Here is a 13,883-nt window from a genome sequence, read left to right on the forward strand (position 1 = left end):
TGTTTTAATATAGTAATGGATCTGAAGGGCTGCGGTGATGATCTTTGCTAATGTCGCCGGCTCCCGCACAAGGGACCGTGCTGTGGAAAGTAGACACTGAGACATTGAGACAAGGAGATGAGGCTCGGGATGCCTTTCTCCAAATGATGAACAATTGGTATCTTGAATTTATTCGAGCAAATCCAAATGCTCAACCTCCTCCACCCCTCTTATACCTCGGACGATTCTGTAGTGCTCAAGGTATAGATTTGGTAAGAATGAACAAGCTTCGGTTGACAAGATTAGAAAACAAGGGCGAAGAGTTTAGAGCAAAGGTCGATGATGATCTGAGAAAGCGGAATTCGGCTTGAAAATTCTACCGTGTATTTGATGAGCTCTCATGTACACCGAGGAATGCTTAAAGTGTCTTGTATCACTTTTGAGAGATTCGACTTACCACTGGTGGAAGACTTTGGTTGCAGTGGTGCCAAAAGAAAAAGTTACTTGGGATTTCTTCGGGAAGAATTTAGAAAGAAATACATAAGTCAGCGATTTATTGATCAAAACGGAAGGAGTTCCTTGAATTGAAGCAAGGAAAATGTCTCGTAGCGAGTATGAGCGAATTTGTAAGACTAAACAAGTATGCCCGAGGAATGTGTGTCCACCGAGGCCATTATGTGTAGAAGATTTGAAGATGGGCTGAATGAGGACATTAAAGTGCTTGTAGGAATTTTGGAGTTGAAAGAATTTGTAGTATTGGTTGATCGAGCTCTTAAAGCGAAGAATTGAACAAAGAAAGAAGAAAAGCGCTATTGAGGCCCGAGATGTCGAAAAGACAGATAAGCAAGCCATTTCAATCTCAACCAAAGAGGTCCAAAGAGACAAACCCTCGAATGACAGTTTCAATTGGGGATTCACACAGAGATCGTGGTAGAGCATATTCGGGTCTAAAGCTCAAGCTACTTGGTGGCAAGTGTGGGTAATGTGCGACCTAGAAAGCTCGAGTGTCGACAATGTGGCGAGCAACATTATGGTGAGTTTGACGTTATCTTGGGAATGGTGGTTAACATTGTATGATGCTAAGGTAGATTGTAAACAAAAGACACTAGAATTGAAATGTGAAAATGGAGAAATTACGTGGGTTGAAACAGATGAATCAAATAAATTGCCTATGGTGATTTCGCACATGTCCGCATGAAATACATGAGAAAAGGTGTGAAGCTTATCCGCTTATGTAATGAATATTGAGTTGCCCCAACTGAAATTTGAATCGATCTTAGATAGTCGTGAGTTTCGGATGTATTTCGGAGGAATTGCAGGTTGCCTCCGAATAGAGATAGATTTTGCTATTGATTTGTTGCCAGACACTGCACCGATCTCGATTGCTCCATATAGAATGGCTCGATGAATTAAAAGAATTGAAGGCTCGATTCAGGAGTTAACGGACAAAGGGATTTGTGAGACCGAGTTTCTCTCCCTGGGGTGCTCCTGTATTATTCGTAAAGAAGAAGGATGGTTCAATGAGACTTTGCATTGATTACCGTCAGCTTAATAAGGTGACTATAAAGAACAAGTACCCATTGCCGAGGATTGATGATTTATTCGATCGGTTAAAGGGGCCACAGTGTTTTCAAAGATTGATTTGAGGTCCGGTTACTACCAATTTGAGAGTTAAGGAGTCGGATGTCTTAAAAGCGCCTTTAGGACAAGGTATGGACATTATGAGTTTCTTGTGATGCCTTTCGACAACAAATGCTCCACTATATTTATGGACTTAATGAATCGGATCTTAGGCCATATTTGGATAAGTTTGTAGTAGTGTTTATAGATGACATTTTAATTTATTCTCGAGATGAGTCGAACATGCGAACACTTGAGAACTATATTGCAAATCTTGAGAGAAAAGAAACTGTTTGCCAAGTTTAGTAAAAGTGAGTTCGGCCGTGAAGTCGGATTTTGGGGCATATAGTCTCGGTGATGGTATTGGGTGGATCCAAGTAAGATTTCTGCGATCGTCGATTGGAAACCGCCAAGAATGTATCCGAGGTTAGAAGCTTTTAGGCTTAGCCGGGTATTATAGACGTTTTGTTGAAGGATTTTCGATGATTGCCTCTCCTATGACTAAGTTGTTGCAAAAGAATGTTAAATTTGAATGGGTGATAAATGTCAACAAAGTTTTGAAAAATTGAAAGCACGATTAATGAAGCACCAATTTTAGTACTGTTTGAGTCGGAAAGGAGTTCGTAATTTATAGTGATGCATCATTGATGTGCCTTGGATGTGTGTTGATGCAAGAGGGTAAAGTGGTAGCTTATGCTTGAGACAGTTAAAACCGCATGAGAAGAACTATCCTACATATGATTTGGGCCGGCATTGTTGTTTTTGCCTTGAAGATTTGGCGACATTATTTGTACGGTGAAAAATGCGAATTTTACTGATCACAAAAGTTTGAAGTACTTGATGAATCAAAAGGATCTGAATCTGCGACAATGAAGATGGCTTGAATTATTAAAGGATTATGATCTAGTGATTGATTATCATCCGGAAAAGCAAATGTAGTTCTTGACGCCTTGAGCGAAAATTTCTTTTTACTTTGAGAGCCATGAACACGGGTTAGCATTGTCGATGATGGGTCAATCTTAGCGAAATGAGAGCTAAACCGTTATTTCTCCGATTAATTTGTGATGCTCAAAAGAATGATAATGAGTTGCGGATCAAGAGAACTCAATGCGAATCAAAGTTACGACTCGATTTTCGAGTTGGACCGGATGATTGTTTGATGTTTCGAGACGGGATATGTGTGCGAAAAAGCGATAAATTGATTCGAAAATATTACATGAGGCGCACAATGGCATTTATCGGTTCATCTGGTAGCACAAAATGTATAATGATTTAAAGAAGCTGTATTGGTGGCGGTATGAAAAGGACATTTCGAATTTGTAACCAAGTGTTTGATCATCAACAAGTAAAAGTGAACATCAAGTGCCTTGAGATTACTTCAACCAAGTAATGGTGCACGAGTGGAAATGGGACAAGATTACCATGGATTTTGTAACCGGTTTGCCTTTAACTCCTAAAAAGAAGGATCTTTGTTTGGGTAGTGGTTGATAGATTAACAAAGTCACCCACTTTATACCGATGCGCACCGATTATTCACTTGATAAATTAGCGAATTATATGTTGCTGAAATTGTGAAGTTGCACGGAGTACCTATGTCTATAATATCAGATAGAGATCCAAGATTTACCTCGAGATTTTGGAAAAAGTTACAAGAAGCTTTGGGTACAAAATTGAACTTTAGTACCGCATTTCATCCACAAACAGATGGTCAAGCGAAAGAGTAATCCGGTACTCGAAGATATGCTTAGATCTTTGTGTTTTAGAATTTGGAGGTAGTTGGGAGAAATATCTATCTTTGATTGAGTTTGCCTACAATAACAGTTATCAATCAAGTATACAAATGGCACCGTATGAAGCCTTGTATGGTCGTAAGTGTCGGACTCCTTTATATTGGACCGAGCTTAGTGAGAAACAGATTCATGGAGTTGATCTAGTTAAAGAAACCGAAGAGAAAATAAAAGTAATTCGGGATTGCTTGAAAGCTGCTTCAGATCGACAAAAGTCATATGCAGATTTAAAAAGAAAGAGATTGAATTTCGGTGGGTGATAAAGTGTTCTTGAAGGTGTCACCATGGAAAAAGATTCGAGATTTAGTCGAAAAGGCAAGTTGAGTCCGCGTTTTATTGGGCGTCTGAGATTCTTGAGAGAATTGGACCGATGGCATATCGGTTGGCCTTACGGCAGAGTTAGAAAGAATTCATAACGTGTTTCATGTATCAATGTTATGACGTTATCGTTCGATCCTTCACATGTGATTTCTCCAACGAAATTGAGATTCGATCGGATATGACCTATGAGGAGGAACCAATAAAGATTTTGGCTCGAGAGGTTAAACAGTTAAGAAATAAAAGTATAGCTTTAGTGAAAGTATTGTGGCACGGACATGGGATAGAAGAGGCTATATGGGAACTGAGGAAGCTATGAGGAAACAGTACCCAAACCTCTTTCTGGGTAAGATTTTGGGGACGAAAATCTCAAAGGGGAGAATTGTGACAACGAATTAGGGCCTAATCGGAATAGTGGTTTTGTGACCACAATTCTGAGATAGAAATAATTGTTTTATAATTATTTTGGGGTTTATGATATGATTGCATGATTGTGTGAAAATTTCGTGATGAAATTCTATGCCTAAAGTGCTTAAATTGAAAGTAGGGACTAAATCGAATAAGTTGCAAAATTTGCATCCCGAAGTTTTAGTATGAAATTGTTTTGGAATATTAATTAGGAGGTCTTAAATAGCAATTTGACCAATTTTAAGTTCATGGACAAAATTAGGACATGGAAGGAATTTTTGAAAGTTTAGTAAGGAGGGCATTTTGGTCATTTGGATATTAAATGAAATAAAATGGGAAAAATAACACAAAATTGGTCATCATCCTCCTTAGTTGCTGCGAATTCTCCCTCTCTCCATAGCTAGGGTTTCTTCAACTTTCAAGCTCCATAGTAAGTGATTCCAAGCCCGCTTTTAATGTTCTTTACGTTTTGGAATCCGGAAGCTCGATTAAGCTTATGCTAGTAATAATTTAACCTAGGGTTCACATTTGGAAAAATACCCATAGGTGAAATTTGTGTATTTTGATGTTTTATGATAGAATATGAGGTTTTAAATTATGTTAAATAACTTGTGCTACTCGGTTTTAAGTGAAAAGCAGTAAAAGCAGCATAATCGGTAAAAATACCTATTGTTCATAACTATATGATAGAGTGAGAATTTGATGTGGCTGTAGAAGAGAAAATGTTCAGCATATCATAAAACATAAGAATAAGGGCTGAAATTAATTCCGAGCCTAGGGGCAAAATGTAATTTTGTAAAGTTAGGGGCAAAATGTAATTTTTCCATGATGTGATTTTGGATTGAAATAAATAGTATGAGTATTAAATGAGCTAAATGTGTTATTATAGATCAAGAAAGACGCGAATTGATCTCGAGCGGGGAAGGAAAAGTTTTGGATTAAATTGCAAAATTTTCACATTTTGCACCAAGGTAAGTTTGTATGTAAATACTACAATAATTTCATGTACATTCTTATATTTCAGCCTATTATATGTATATACTAGTTGATGTTGAAGTATAAATCGACTATTGGAAGAATGGAAATAAATAATAGAGAGAGATCCGGTTGAACATTGGAAAAATCGAATAAAATAGATGGAGCGTAGCTAGGTCACATGTATGATGCGAGTGCACATCATGTGTACAAGAAAGCTACGAGACACCCTGTAGTAGCTAGGTCACATGTGTGATACGAGATGTATCCCATGTAGACAAGAGAGCTACGTGAAAGATAAATGTAGCTAGGTCGCATGCGTGATTCCAAGTGAAGGACACCATGTAGACAAGAGAGCTACGTGAAAGATAAATGTAGCTGGGTCGCATGCGTGATTCCAAGTGACGGACACCATGTAGACAAGAGAGCTACGAGACAAATCGGCTAGGTCGCATGAGTGGTACTAAGTGTTCACCATGTGTACAAGAGAGCCGAACTAAACGAAGTATGATGGTGGGGTGTGTCTTTGAAACCATTAAATATCGAGGATTGATCCGAATTGTTCAACGGGATGGTTTTGTGGTGACATTGTGGTTTGGACCTATACTTATGGTGAATGAAATATGGTGAAAATGATTTGTGGTATATACAAATATAAGATAAAATGAGGTTAGCATAAAGAATTTGTGAAAGAGTGAAATTAGCATTAAAACTGTTTTTAGATGGTAGCAGTGACGTGATTTTGAAAAATCACCAAAAATAGGAGGAATATAATTAGAGGTTGAATGAGATGTGAAATTAAAGTTTAATGAGTCTACTTTCATATAAAAGAAACAGAGCAAGCAAAGGAATTCTATATTTTGAGATATTTACAATTGTATGTGACTTGCTCAGGATGAATACGTGATCCCTGTTCCAACTTTGAAAAATCATTAAAAATTGTACAAAGCAAATTAAGAAATATAGTTTACATGCCTAAATTCCTTATTGAGACTAGTTTTAAATGAAACAGTCCTCAGGGTTTTTGAATTGTGTACTGAGAGATATTCAATTCGTAGTGAACAGAGGTCAGATCAGTCGAGCTGTGTAACAGGGGAAACTTTAACTAATAAACTGTACTAATCGGCTGAACCAAAATTATAGAAAAAATTAGCAAAAAGCTTTATGAGTCTAGATTCAGGAAATTTTACGGATTTGAATTTCGAGTTTTGTAACTCGAGTTATGATTTATTTAGTGAATATGACGCAGCAGAGACAACTTAATCAAAGTGGAATGAATAGTGAAGTTAAAGTAGATATACTTGAATTGTTGTGTAAACATGTTAGATTCTTTAATTAGTATTTACATACTTACTTACTAAGCTATAAGCTTACTTTGTTTCTCTCTTTGTCTTATAGTGTCCTTGGCTTGTTCAGGAGTTAAGGATCGTGAAGATCTACCCGCACTATCATACTTTAGGGTATTTGAACTAAACGTTTTGAATTATGGCATGTATAGTAGGCTTAATTATTTTGTTACGTGTCATATTTGTCTAGGTTTAAAATATTAGTTCAGATACTCGACCAGCTACTTTGTACAAGTCATTAAAGTTGGCTAATATTGTTCAAGACATATGTTATCGATGCACTATCAAATTGGATGACATATTTACATCTCGATTATGTTTAATGGTATGTGTTATGTTCTGGTAATACCTTATATCCTGTTCCGGCGACGGTAACGGGTAAGGGGTGTTACACATATTGTTATTGTTTACAACAATAGCATAGATTGTGCCCAGTCATCTATGGTTTTTTCATAATCTGCTATAGGAATATTAGTTAAGTCTAAATTTATTCCTCCTTGAGTAACATTTCATTTATTTAAATCATCTATTCTATGTGGAGCTGGTTGAGTAGATGATTCTCCTAGATTTTCAGTTTTTGTTTCATTTGTAGCTATATTTTCGGTTTTATTACCAAAAATTCTAGTTGTATTTTCAACTTTTTCTAAATCTTTATTAAAAGATCTCAGATAATCATCATTTTGAAGATATAACTCTATTTTTCTTTTTTCATAAGGATCTATTTAATCTCAAATAATCATAATTTACCTTGATAAATGCATTTAATTTTGTAGTAAGCTCATCCTTTTGGGATTTATTGTTAATGCACAAGGTATCTATATTGATGAAGAATAGGTGAAAGCCATTCGAGAGTGGCCCACACCTAAGTCAATTACAAAAGTGTAATCTTTCCATGGATAAAGCTTTTATAGATGATTCGTGAAGTCCACCTTAGCAGCCCCTTTAATCGAAGTCATTAAGAACTCCTTTGGGTTTAAATGGGGAAAAGCCTAAGAAAAGGCATTTCAAGCATTGAAAGATAAGTTATGTTCTCCTCTTATTTTAAAACTATTTGATTTTTCTAACACATTTGAAATAGAATGTGATGCTTTTGGTGTTGGGATTTGTTGTAGTATTGAGGCAAGATAAGAGACCTTTAGCATATTTTAGTGAGAAACTTCATGGGGCCTAACTCAACTATTCAACTTATGATAAGGAATTTTGGTTCGAGCTCTCGAGGTATAGCTGCTGGAAAAAATCTTATGTAAAAAACGATTTTCTTACACAGTAGAAAATAAAAAATTTAAAAACCAGATCAATTTGTGATCTTTATAGCAATAGACTCTAGACCGAAACAATTGCTCAACCAATAAAAAGAAACAAGAAACTGAAAAAGTGATTTGAATATATCATTTTTTGAGCATTGGAAATGGCATAATATAAGGTCTGGTTAAGCTCCTCTTTTACTATTCCTCACTTTCACAGTCTCAAATGCAAACACATATACACATGATCTGTAAGCAAGAAGTGAACTCTAGTTTTGTGTCTTAATCTAAATGGTACATATTAGGGAAGTCGAAGTTTGGGTTTTAGAATCTAGACGACTGCAAAGTCTACTTCTCTTCACCTAAATTCAAAACCCTAAAATTCACCCCATTAGCTTCCATTATAGAAAAAATCCTAATCTTTATCTCCCATTTCTCTCCCTATTAAATATTCAAACCCTAACACCAAAACCCCCCAAATTTACCCCCTTAACTTTCATTACATCACCTTGTAACAATACCCATGCCCAAACTTGGTCCCCACTTAATGATTCAATTCAAACCTTCAAAACCTTTTTTTGAAACAAATTAACCCTTTTTGAAACAAATTTCATGTTTACTTGAAACGAAATCTATCCTCATCCTCTATAAAGCCAAAATGACCCCTTTTCAAAATTATATTGAAAAGGGTTTTAATTAAATAGAAAAAGAAACATAGAAGAAACAAAATTTGGGGTTGAAGGAAGAAGAAGAAGAAGAATAAAAAAAAGGAACAACATTAATTGGGGAAAAAGTCAAAAAAAGAAAAAGTTTTTTCTTTAAAATATATATATTATGACATCACTATGACGTCATCTATACCATGTGTCACAATTATATTCTAGCACTTGTCCTAAACTTAACTACGCTAGGCTCAAGTAACGCTTTAAATGATAAGAAAAAAGTTCGGGTACCAATCTAAGATAAAAAAGACTATAAGTATCAATTTTGGAGAAGTGGATAAATTTTGATACTGATTTTATATTGAACCCATTTTTTAACAAATGACCATTTTTCTCTTTGATCTAATGAATAGGGATTAATTTACCTATTTTTGAGTAGAATGAACAAAATATAATCCGACTTCTAATATTTGAACCTCTATGATATTTTTACTGAATCCTACTCATTCTTTAATTTCATGTCACTTACATAAAAAAAAGTTTAAAAATAAGTCAAATCATCCCTTAGCAACAACTATGGATAAAATTTTTATTGAAATGACTAATTTACATGTTTTTTGTAACATATAATGACTAATTTATTAATTTTTAATATAAGGGGTAAAATACAATCTATCTTTCAATATAAAGGGTTGATAGTACTTTTACATGTAGATATCTAAAATTGTTTCTATGACACTTTAAATTCAAAAGGCTATAACAAATAATATCTTATGTTTATGAATAGCCTATAATGTTGACGTAAAGACTTCTCTTTAAAAAATAATAATATTTGTACAAAAAAAATATTGAACCAATAAGAGATTAATTTTTTAAAATAAAATCTTGATTTAAGCAGAGAAAATGTTGCAATTTTACCTCTTAAATACGATTGTTATGTTAAGTCTTTTATGAATGGTCATTTAAATAATCATAGCTACAGTCGAACAAAAATAATAATAACAATCATAGCTACAAATTTTCAAAACCGAAAAGGTACTCGCTTTGCTAGTTGCTTCACTCGGTATATAGATGATGGCCCTCTTTTCTCTAGCAAGAAGGCTCCAAAGAATTCACTCTCAGATCCTATCCCCATTTTTCCTTCAGTATCCTGCCACTGTTCCCTCACCTTTTCCTTCTCCCTCAGTTCAACAACTTTATTTGTTCTCTTTGGCATTTCATCAAACATTCTTCATATCCTCTCAAACCCCAGTAGTGACCTCTAATTTCTCCACGCTCCAATCCCTTTCAAGCCAGACTCTAAACTACCCATTCGAGACCACTCCACAACCAAACCATGATCCTGGTCCGCAGGAACCAGCTCTTCTTCATTTGCTCAAACGGGTTGCCCATTTTAGCTCTGAAACTGAGGCCATGGCTTCCCTTGACGAGTCTGGGATCAAGGCAACTCTAGGCTTGGTGTGTTCAGTGATTTGGACATTGAGAGAAGAGTGGAGACTGGCGTTTTTGGCTTTTAAGTGGGGTGAAAAATGGGGAAGTAGCGGTGAAAAAACATATGAGTTGATGATATGGGTGTTGGGAAATCATAGGAAGTTTAACACGGCCTGGTGTTTGATTCGCGACTTATATCGTTCTTCTATGGATACAAGACGGGCAATGTTTATTATGATTGATAGGTGAGCCTCAGCTTGCTTTTCCTTTCATTGACTAGACTTGGTTTTGTGGCTATGTTTGTTTAGCATGCAAGTGGTTGTAAATATTCCTCTGTTCTTTGGATACACAAGATTTTTCTTTACAATATTACATGTATGACACAAATACTACATCAAGGTGAAAGAGCAAAACTATGACAAAGCCCTGTATTAAGTCAAGAATAACCATCTAAAGTTGAACTTACTTGAGACTGAAAGGTCCCAAGCCTCCATCTTACTGCTTAAGGCCTCATTCGCACATTTAGGATCTTCATCAATGTGAATTAAGTTGCGAACTTAGTTATAACTTTGCTAATAAGCATAGTGATTGTACTTGTATATTATAAATATCTCGGTAACTCTATGTTGCAACGCTTTCTAAAAATGTGCGCTTTTCAGGTCAATAAATCTATAATTATAAGCTTGTTGTTGGTACTAAATTCCTTGTGATCTATCCGGAGTCATTAAGGGCGCAAGGTGCACTCAAGGCACTAGAAACCTTATGTTTCTTCCGAGACAGAAGGCACAGCAAAAAAACTCTTGTTTGAGTGAATACTATGCATATTTATATTTAAAATTCCTTTTTCCTTTATTTTAGCCAGTGTGCACCTTACCACATAGTCTTAAAGTTATTGTTGAAATCACTAGAGAACTAGAGAATTTAATATTGTCCAGTTTTTACTATTAGACCTAAGAGTTTTAAGGGTCAAAGATGAAAATAAAAGAAATGCAAGTGAAATTCCATCAGACCAGCTTCTTCTTCATTTTTTTTTTTGCCTATTGCCTTAAAGAAATGCACACCTAGGTGCACCAGACATACATATGATCAAGTGTGCCTTGCCTGAAAAGGACAGGCACTTTTGTTGTGTAGCTATGGAACAGCGCTGTGACTAACACATGCCTTAACAACACTGGATCTATTTTGTTGCATTCATTCCCTCCTTCCATCCCCGTTTCTTCGCTTTTTGGTCATGTTCCCCTTTGTATTCATTTCAGTTAATTTAGTAATAGGTTGCATTGATAACAGTGTTCCAATTGATTGTTTCTGTTATAGTTTCTAAACTTCATAATTTGTTTATTTTTCTCCTTTCAAGTTCTGATTTTTAACCACTTGAGTCCTCTGCAGTTTGTCTAGTGAATTCTCCTGTATTGATGTCCTATCTTGGTGGACTGAGATCCTTGCTTCTTTTTTCTCCCACACTTTTCAGTGTGCATTTGCAATATTTTAAAACTGTTGTAAGTTAGATATCCAAAGGAATCAAGGCTTCCTAGGGTTTCCACAGGACTTAACATTTTACTCTCCATGATATCATTTCACAAACATTCATGCAAGGCATATAATTTGTTAACATTTTGTTCTTATATACTGTTTGTTCCTTTTTCATTTCATTTGGCGTCAATTAGATATGCAGCTGCAAGTGATCCATGCATGGCTATTCAAACTTTTCATACTATGGAGAAGTTCAGAATGAGTCCGGACGAAGAAGCGTTCAGTACCCTCCTAAAGGCTCTATGTAGATATGGCAACATTGAAGAGGCTGAAGAGATAATGCTTGTAAATAAGAAGCTCTTCCCACTGGATGCTGATGGCTTCAACATTATTCTCAATGGTTGGTGTAATGTTTTGGTTGATGTAGTTGAAGCAAAGAGAGTTTGGAGAGAAATGTCAGAATACTGCATTATACCAAATGCTACCTCTTATACTTACATGATTTCTTGTTTCTCAAAAGTTGGAGATCTATTTAACTCACTGCGGCTCTATGATGAAATGAAGAAAAGGGGCTGGGATCCAGGCATTGAGGTGTACAATTCACTGGTGTATGTCCTGGCTCGCGAAAATTGCTTAAATGAAGCTTATAACATCCTCAAGAAAATGAAAAAATCTGGGTTGCCGCCAGATTCTGCCACTTACAATGCAATGATACGTCCTCTTTGTGAATCAGAGAAGGTAGAAGAGGCAAGAAATATTTTGTCCATCATGAAAGAAGAGAATCTTAGCCCAACCATGGAAACCTACCATGCATTTCTTCATGGTGTAGGTTTTGAAGGAACTTTGGAAATTCTTGACTGTATGAAGGCTGGCAGTGTAGGTCCTACTGGTGATACCTTCCTCTTTATTCTTGGGAAGTTTCTCAAAGTGGAGCAACCTGAGCATGGGTTGAAGATTTGGGCAGAAATGAAGCGTTTTGAGGTACTCCCTGATTCACGTCATTATGTAATATTAGTGAAAGGGCTAGCAACATCTGGATGGCTAGTTAAAGCCAGGGAATACTATGATGAGATGAGATCTTGTGGATTTTTGGACGACCCCAAGATTAAGAAGCTATTGGAGGAACCAAAGCAACATAGTGGCAATATGAGACAGAGAGGTCGAATAGAGATTAAGAGAAGTAAACAATTAAATGAAAGGAAAGGCAAGAAATCAGGCCAGAAGAAAAAGGTCAATGCTGATAAAAGATGAAGAAGACGTGAGGAAATGGTACTATTTGAAAGTCTAAATGTGTGAAAGTGAAAATTTCTTCCATGCTCTTAATATGTTTTAAATCTGAAGGTTGACCATTCGTGGATAGCGATTGCTTCTTTGAAATAGATGGAATCTGTAAAAGGGATACTGGGGCTATTTCAGATGTAGAGAGTGAGGACTGACAGTGGTAGATGTGTGGTACAGCTTGAGGTCTAAGGATGATATAGGAAGATCTTTAATCCACCATGAGCTCCACCAAATCTTGGTGAAGCCTAAAAGAAAAGAGTTCCAGGGCGGGTGGCTAAAAACAGCATCATAGCAGGTGAACTCACATAATTTGTGTTGATCTGTCTGCTTTAAGAATCGTTTTTTTTTTTTTGACAGAATTGGGTTTAATACATAATAACCATTTTGGACTTGAGAAACAAACTATTAAAACCGAGGTGATGAGGTTGCTCAAAGCGCTTGATTATAGAATGTTCCCAACATTTGAAAGATGCGTTTGAGATATTTATGGAGATGGCTTAGTCTCAAAGGTGTAGAATATTTGGGACTACCTGTTCAATCAGTGTGGCTTATACAATGGATGCTAGGGAAAACTGAATGCTTTTTAGCACTGACCTTATAGGCCTCCTATGCAGTTTTGTACATTTATTACCTAGCTAAACTTCATAACAGAATTACATGGTAATTGACACTTGGGATTTCTTTATATATTTAGTCACCTAGAAAAAATGGAAAAAAAGGAATTGCATCCCTAGGTTCCCCTGGATTGGATTTTTTCTTTTCTTGGACGAGAGCAAGCTCAACTTCAAATAAACAAGACATTGTAAATCATAATAGATAATTTGAGACTTGAGGTTACCAATAATATACCTGCTGCTTCTAACTGAAACCTGTTTTTCCTTTTTTTTTTTGGGGGATGATTTCTTTTAACTTCCCAACTATATTAAATTTGTGAAGAATATTTTGAAAACTTTTCAAGATTATTACACCATAATGTGGGAAAAACTATTTGTGTAATAAAATTGAAATGTATAAAAATATTCAAATAGAACTTTGGTTAAAAGAAAAGATTTTATAGATGTTCGTAGCATAGTGTAACTTTTTTTCAAATAAGAAAGCGACAAAAGTACTATTGTAATCATATAACTTATTTAAAATATGTAAGGTTATTTTAGTAATTTTTTAATTGAGTTGGTGTTAAGTTAACTCGTAACATCAATTTAGTCACACACTTAAATAATAGTATAATATATTTAACGTGTTAAAATAATAAATAATGAATATTTAAGAAGTGAATCAAATTTTGATATTTATCATTTAAATTTTTAAATCTATACATATTATTTTTAATAAATGTAATAAGGTATATGTCATATATACATG

The 13,883-nt window shown here is 35.4% G+C and overlaps 1 protein-coding gene across 1 annotated transcript; it reads left to right on the forward strand.

The window, feature by feature from the left end:
- The first annotated feature begins 9,289 nt into the window (after nucleotides 1-9,289).
- LOC108465795 (pentatricopeptide repeat-containing protein At1g80880, mitochondrial) lies at nucleotides 9,290-13,389 on the forward strand. Its single transcript, XM_017766176.2, has 2 exons — nucleotides 9,290-10,015; nucleotides 11,435-13,389. The coding sequence occupies exons 1-2, from the start codon at nucleotides 9,411-9,413 to the stop codon at nucleotides 12,489-12,491; spliced, it is 1,662 nt and encodes a 553-aa protein (XP_017621665.1). The 5' UTR covers nucleotides 9,290-9,410; the 3' UTR covers nucleotides 12,492-13,389.
- Nucleotides 13,390-13,883: the final 494 nt, after the last annotated feature.

Source organism: Gossypium arboreum, chromosome 6 (assembly GCF_025698485.1).
Source record: "Gossypium arboreum isolate Shixiya-1 chromosome 6, ASM2569848v2, whole genome shotgun sequence".
In the NCBI taxonomy this organism is placed as follows: Eukaryota; Viridiplantae; Streptophyta; class Magnoliopsida; order Malvales; family Malvaceae; genus Gossypium; species Gossypium arboreum.

Bases quoted from the DNA above. Each gene is read 5' to 3' on its own strand.
- LOC108465795 (XM_017766176.2), top strand. From the start codon at position 9,411: ATGATGGCCCTCTTTTCTCTAGCAAGAAGGCTCCAAAGAATTCACTCT. The intron at 10,016-11,434 runs GTGAGCCTCAGC...GGCGTCAATTAG, and splicing joins ATGTTTATTATGATTGATAG to ATATGCAGCTGCAAGTGATC.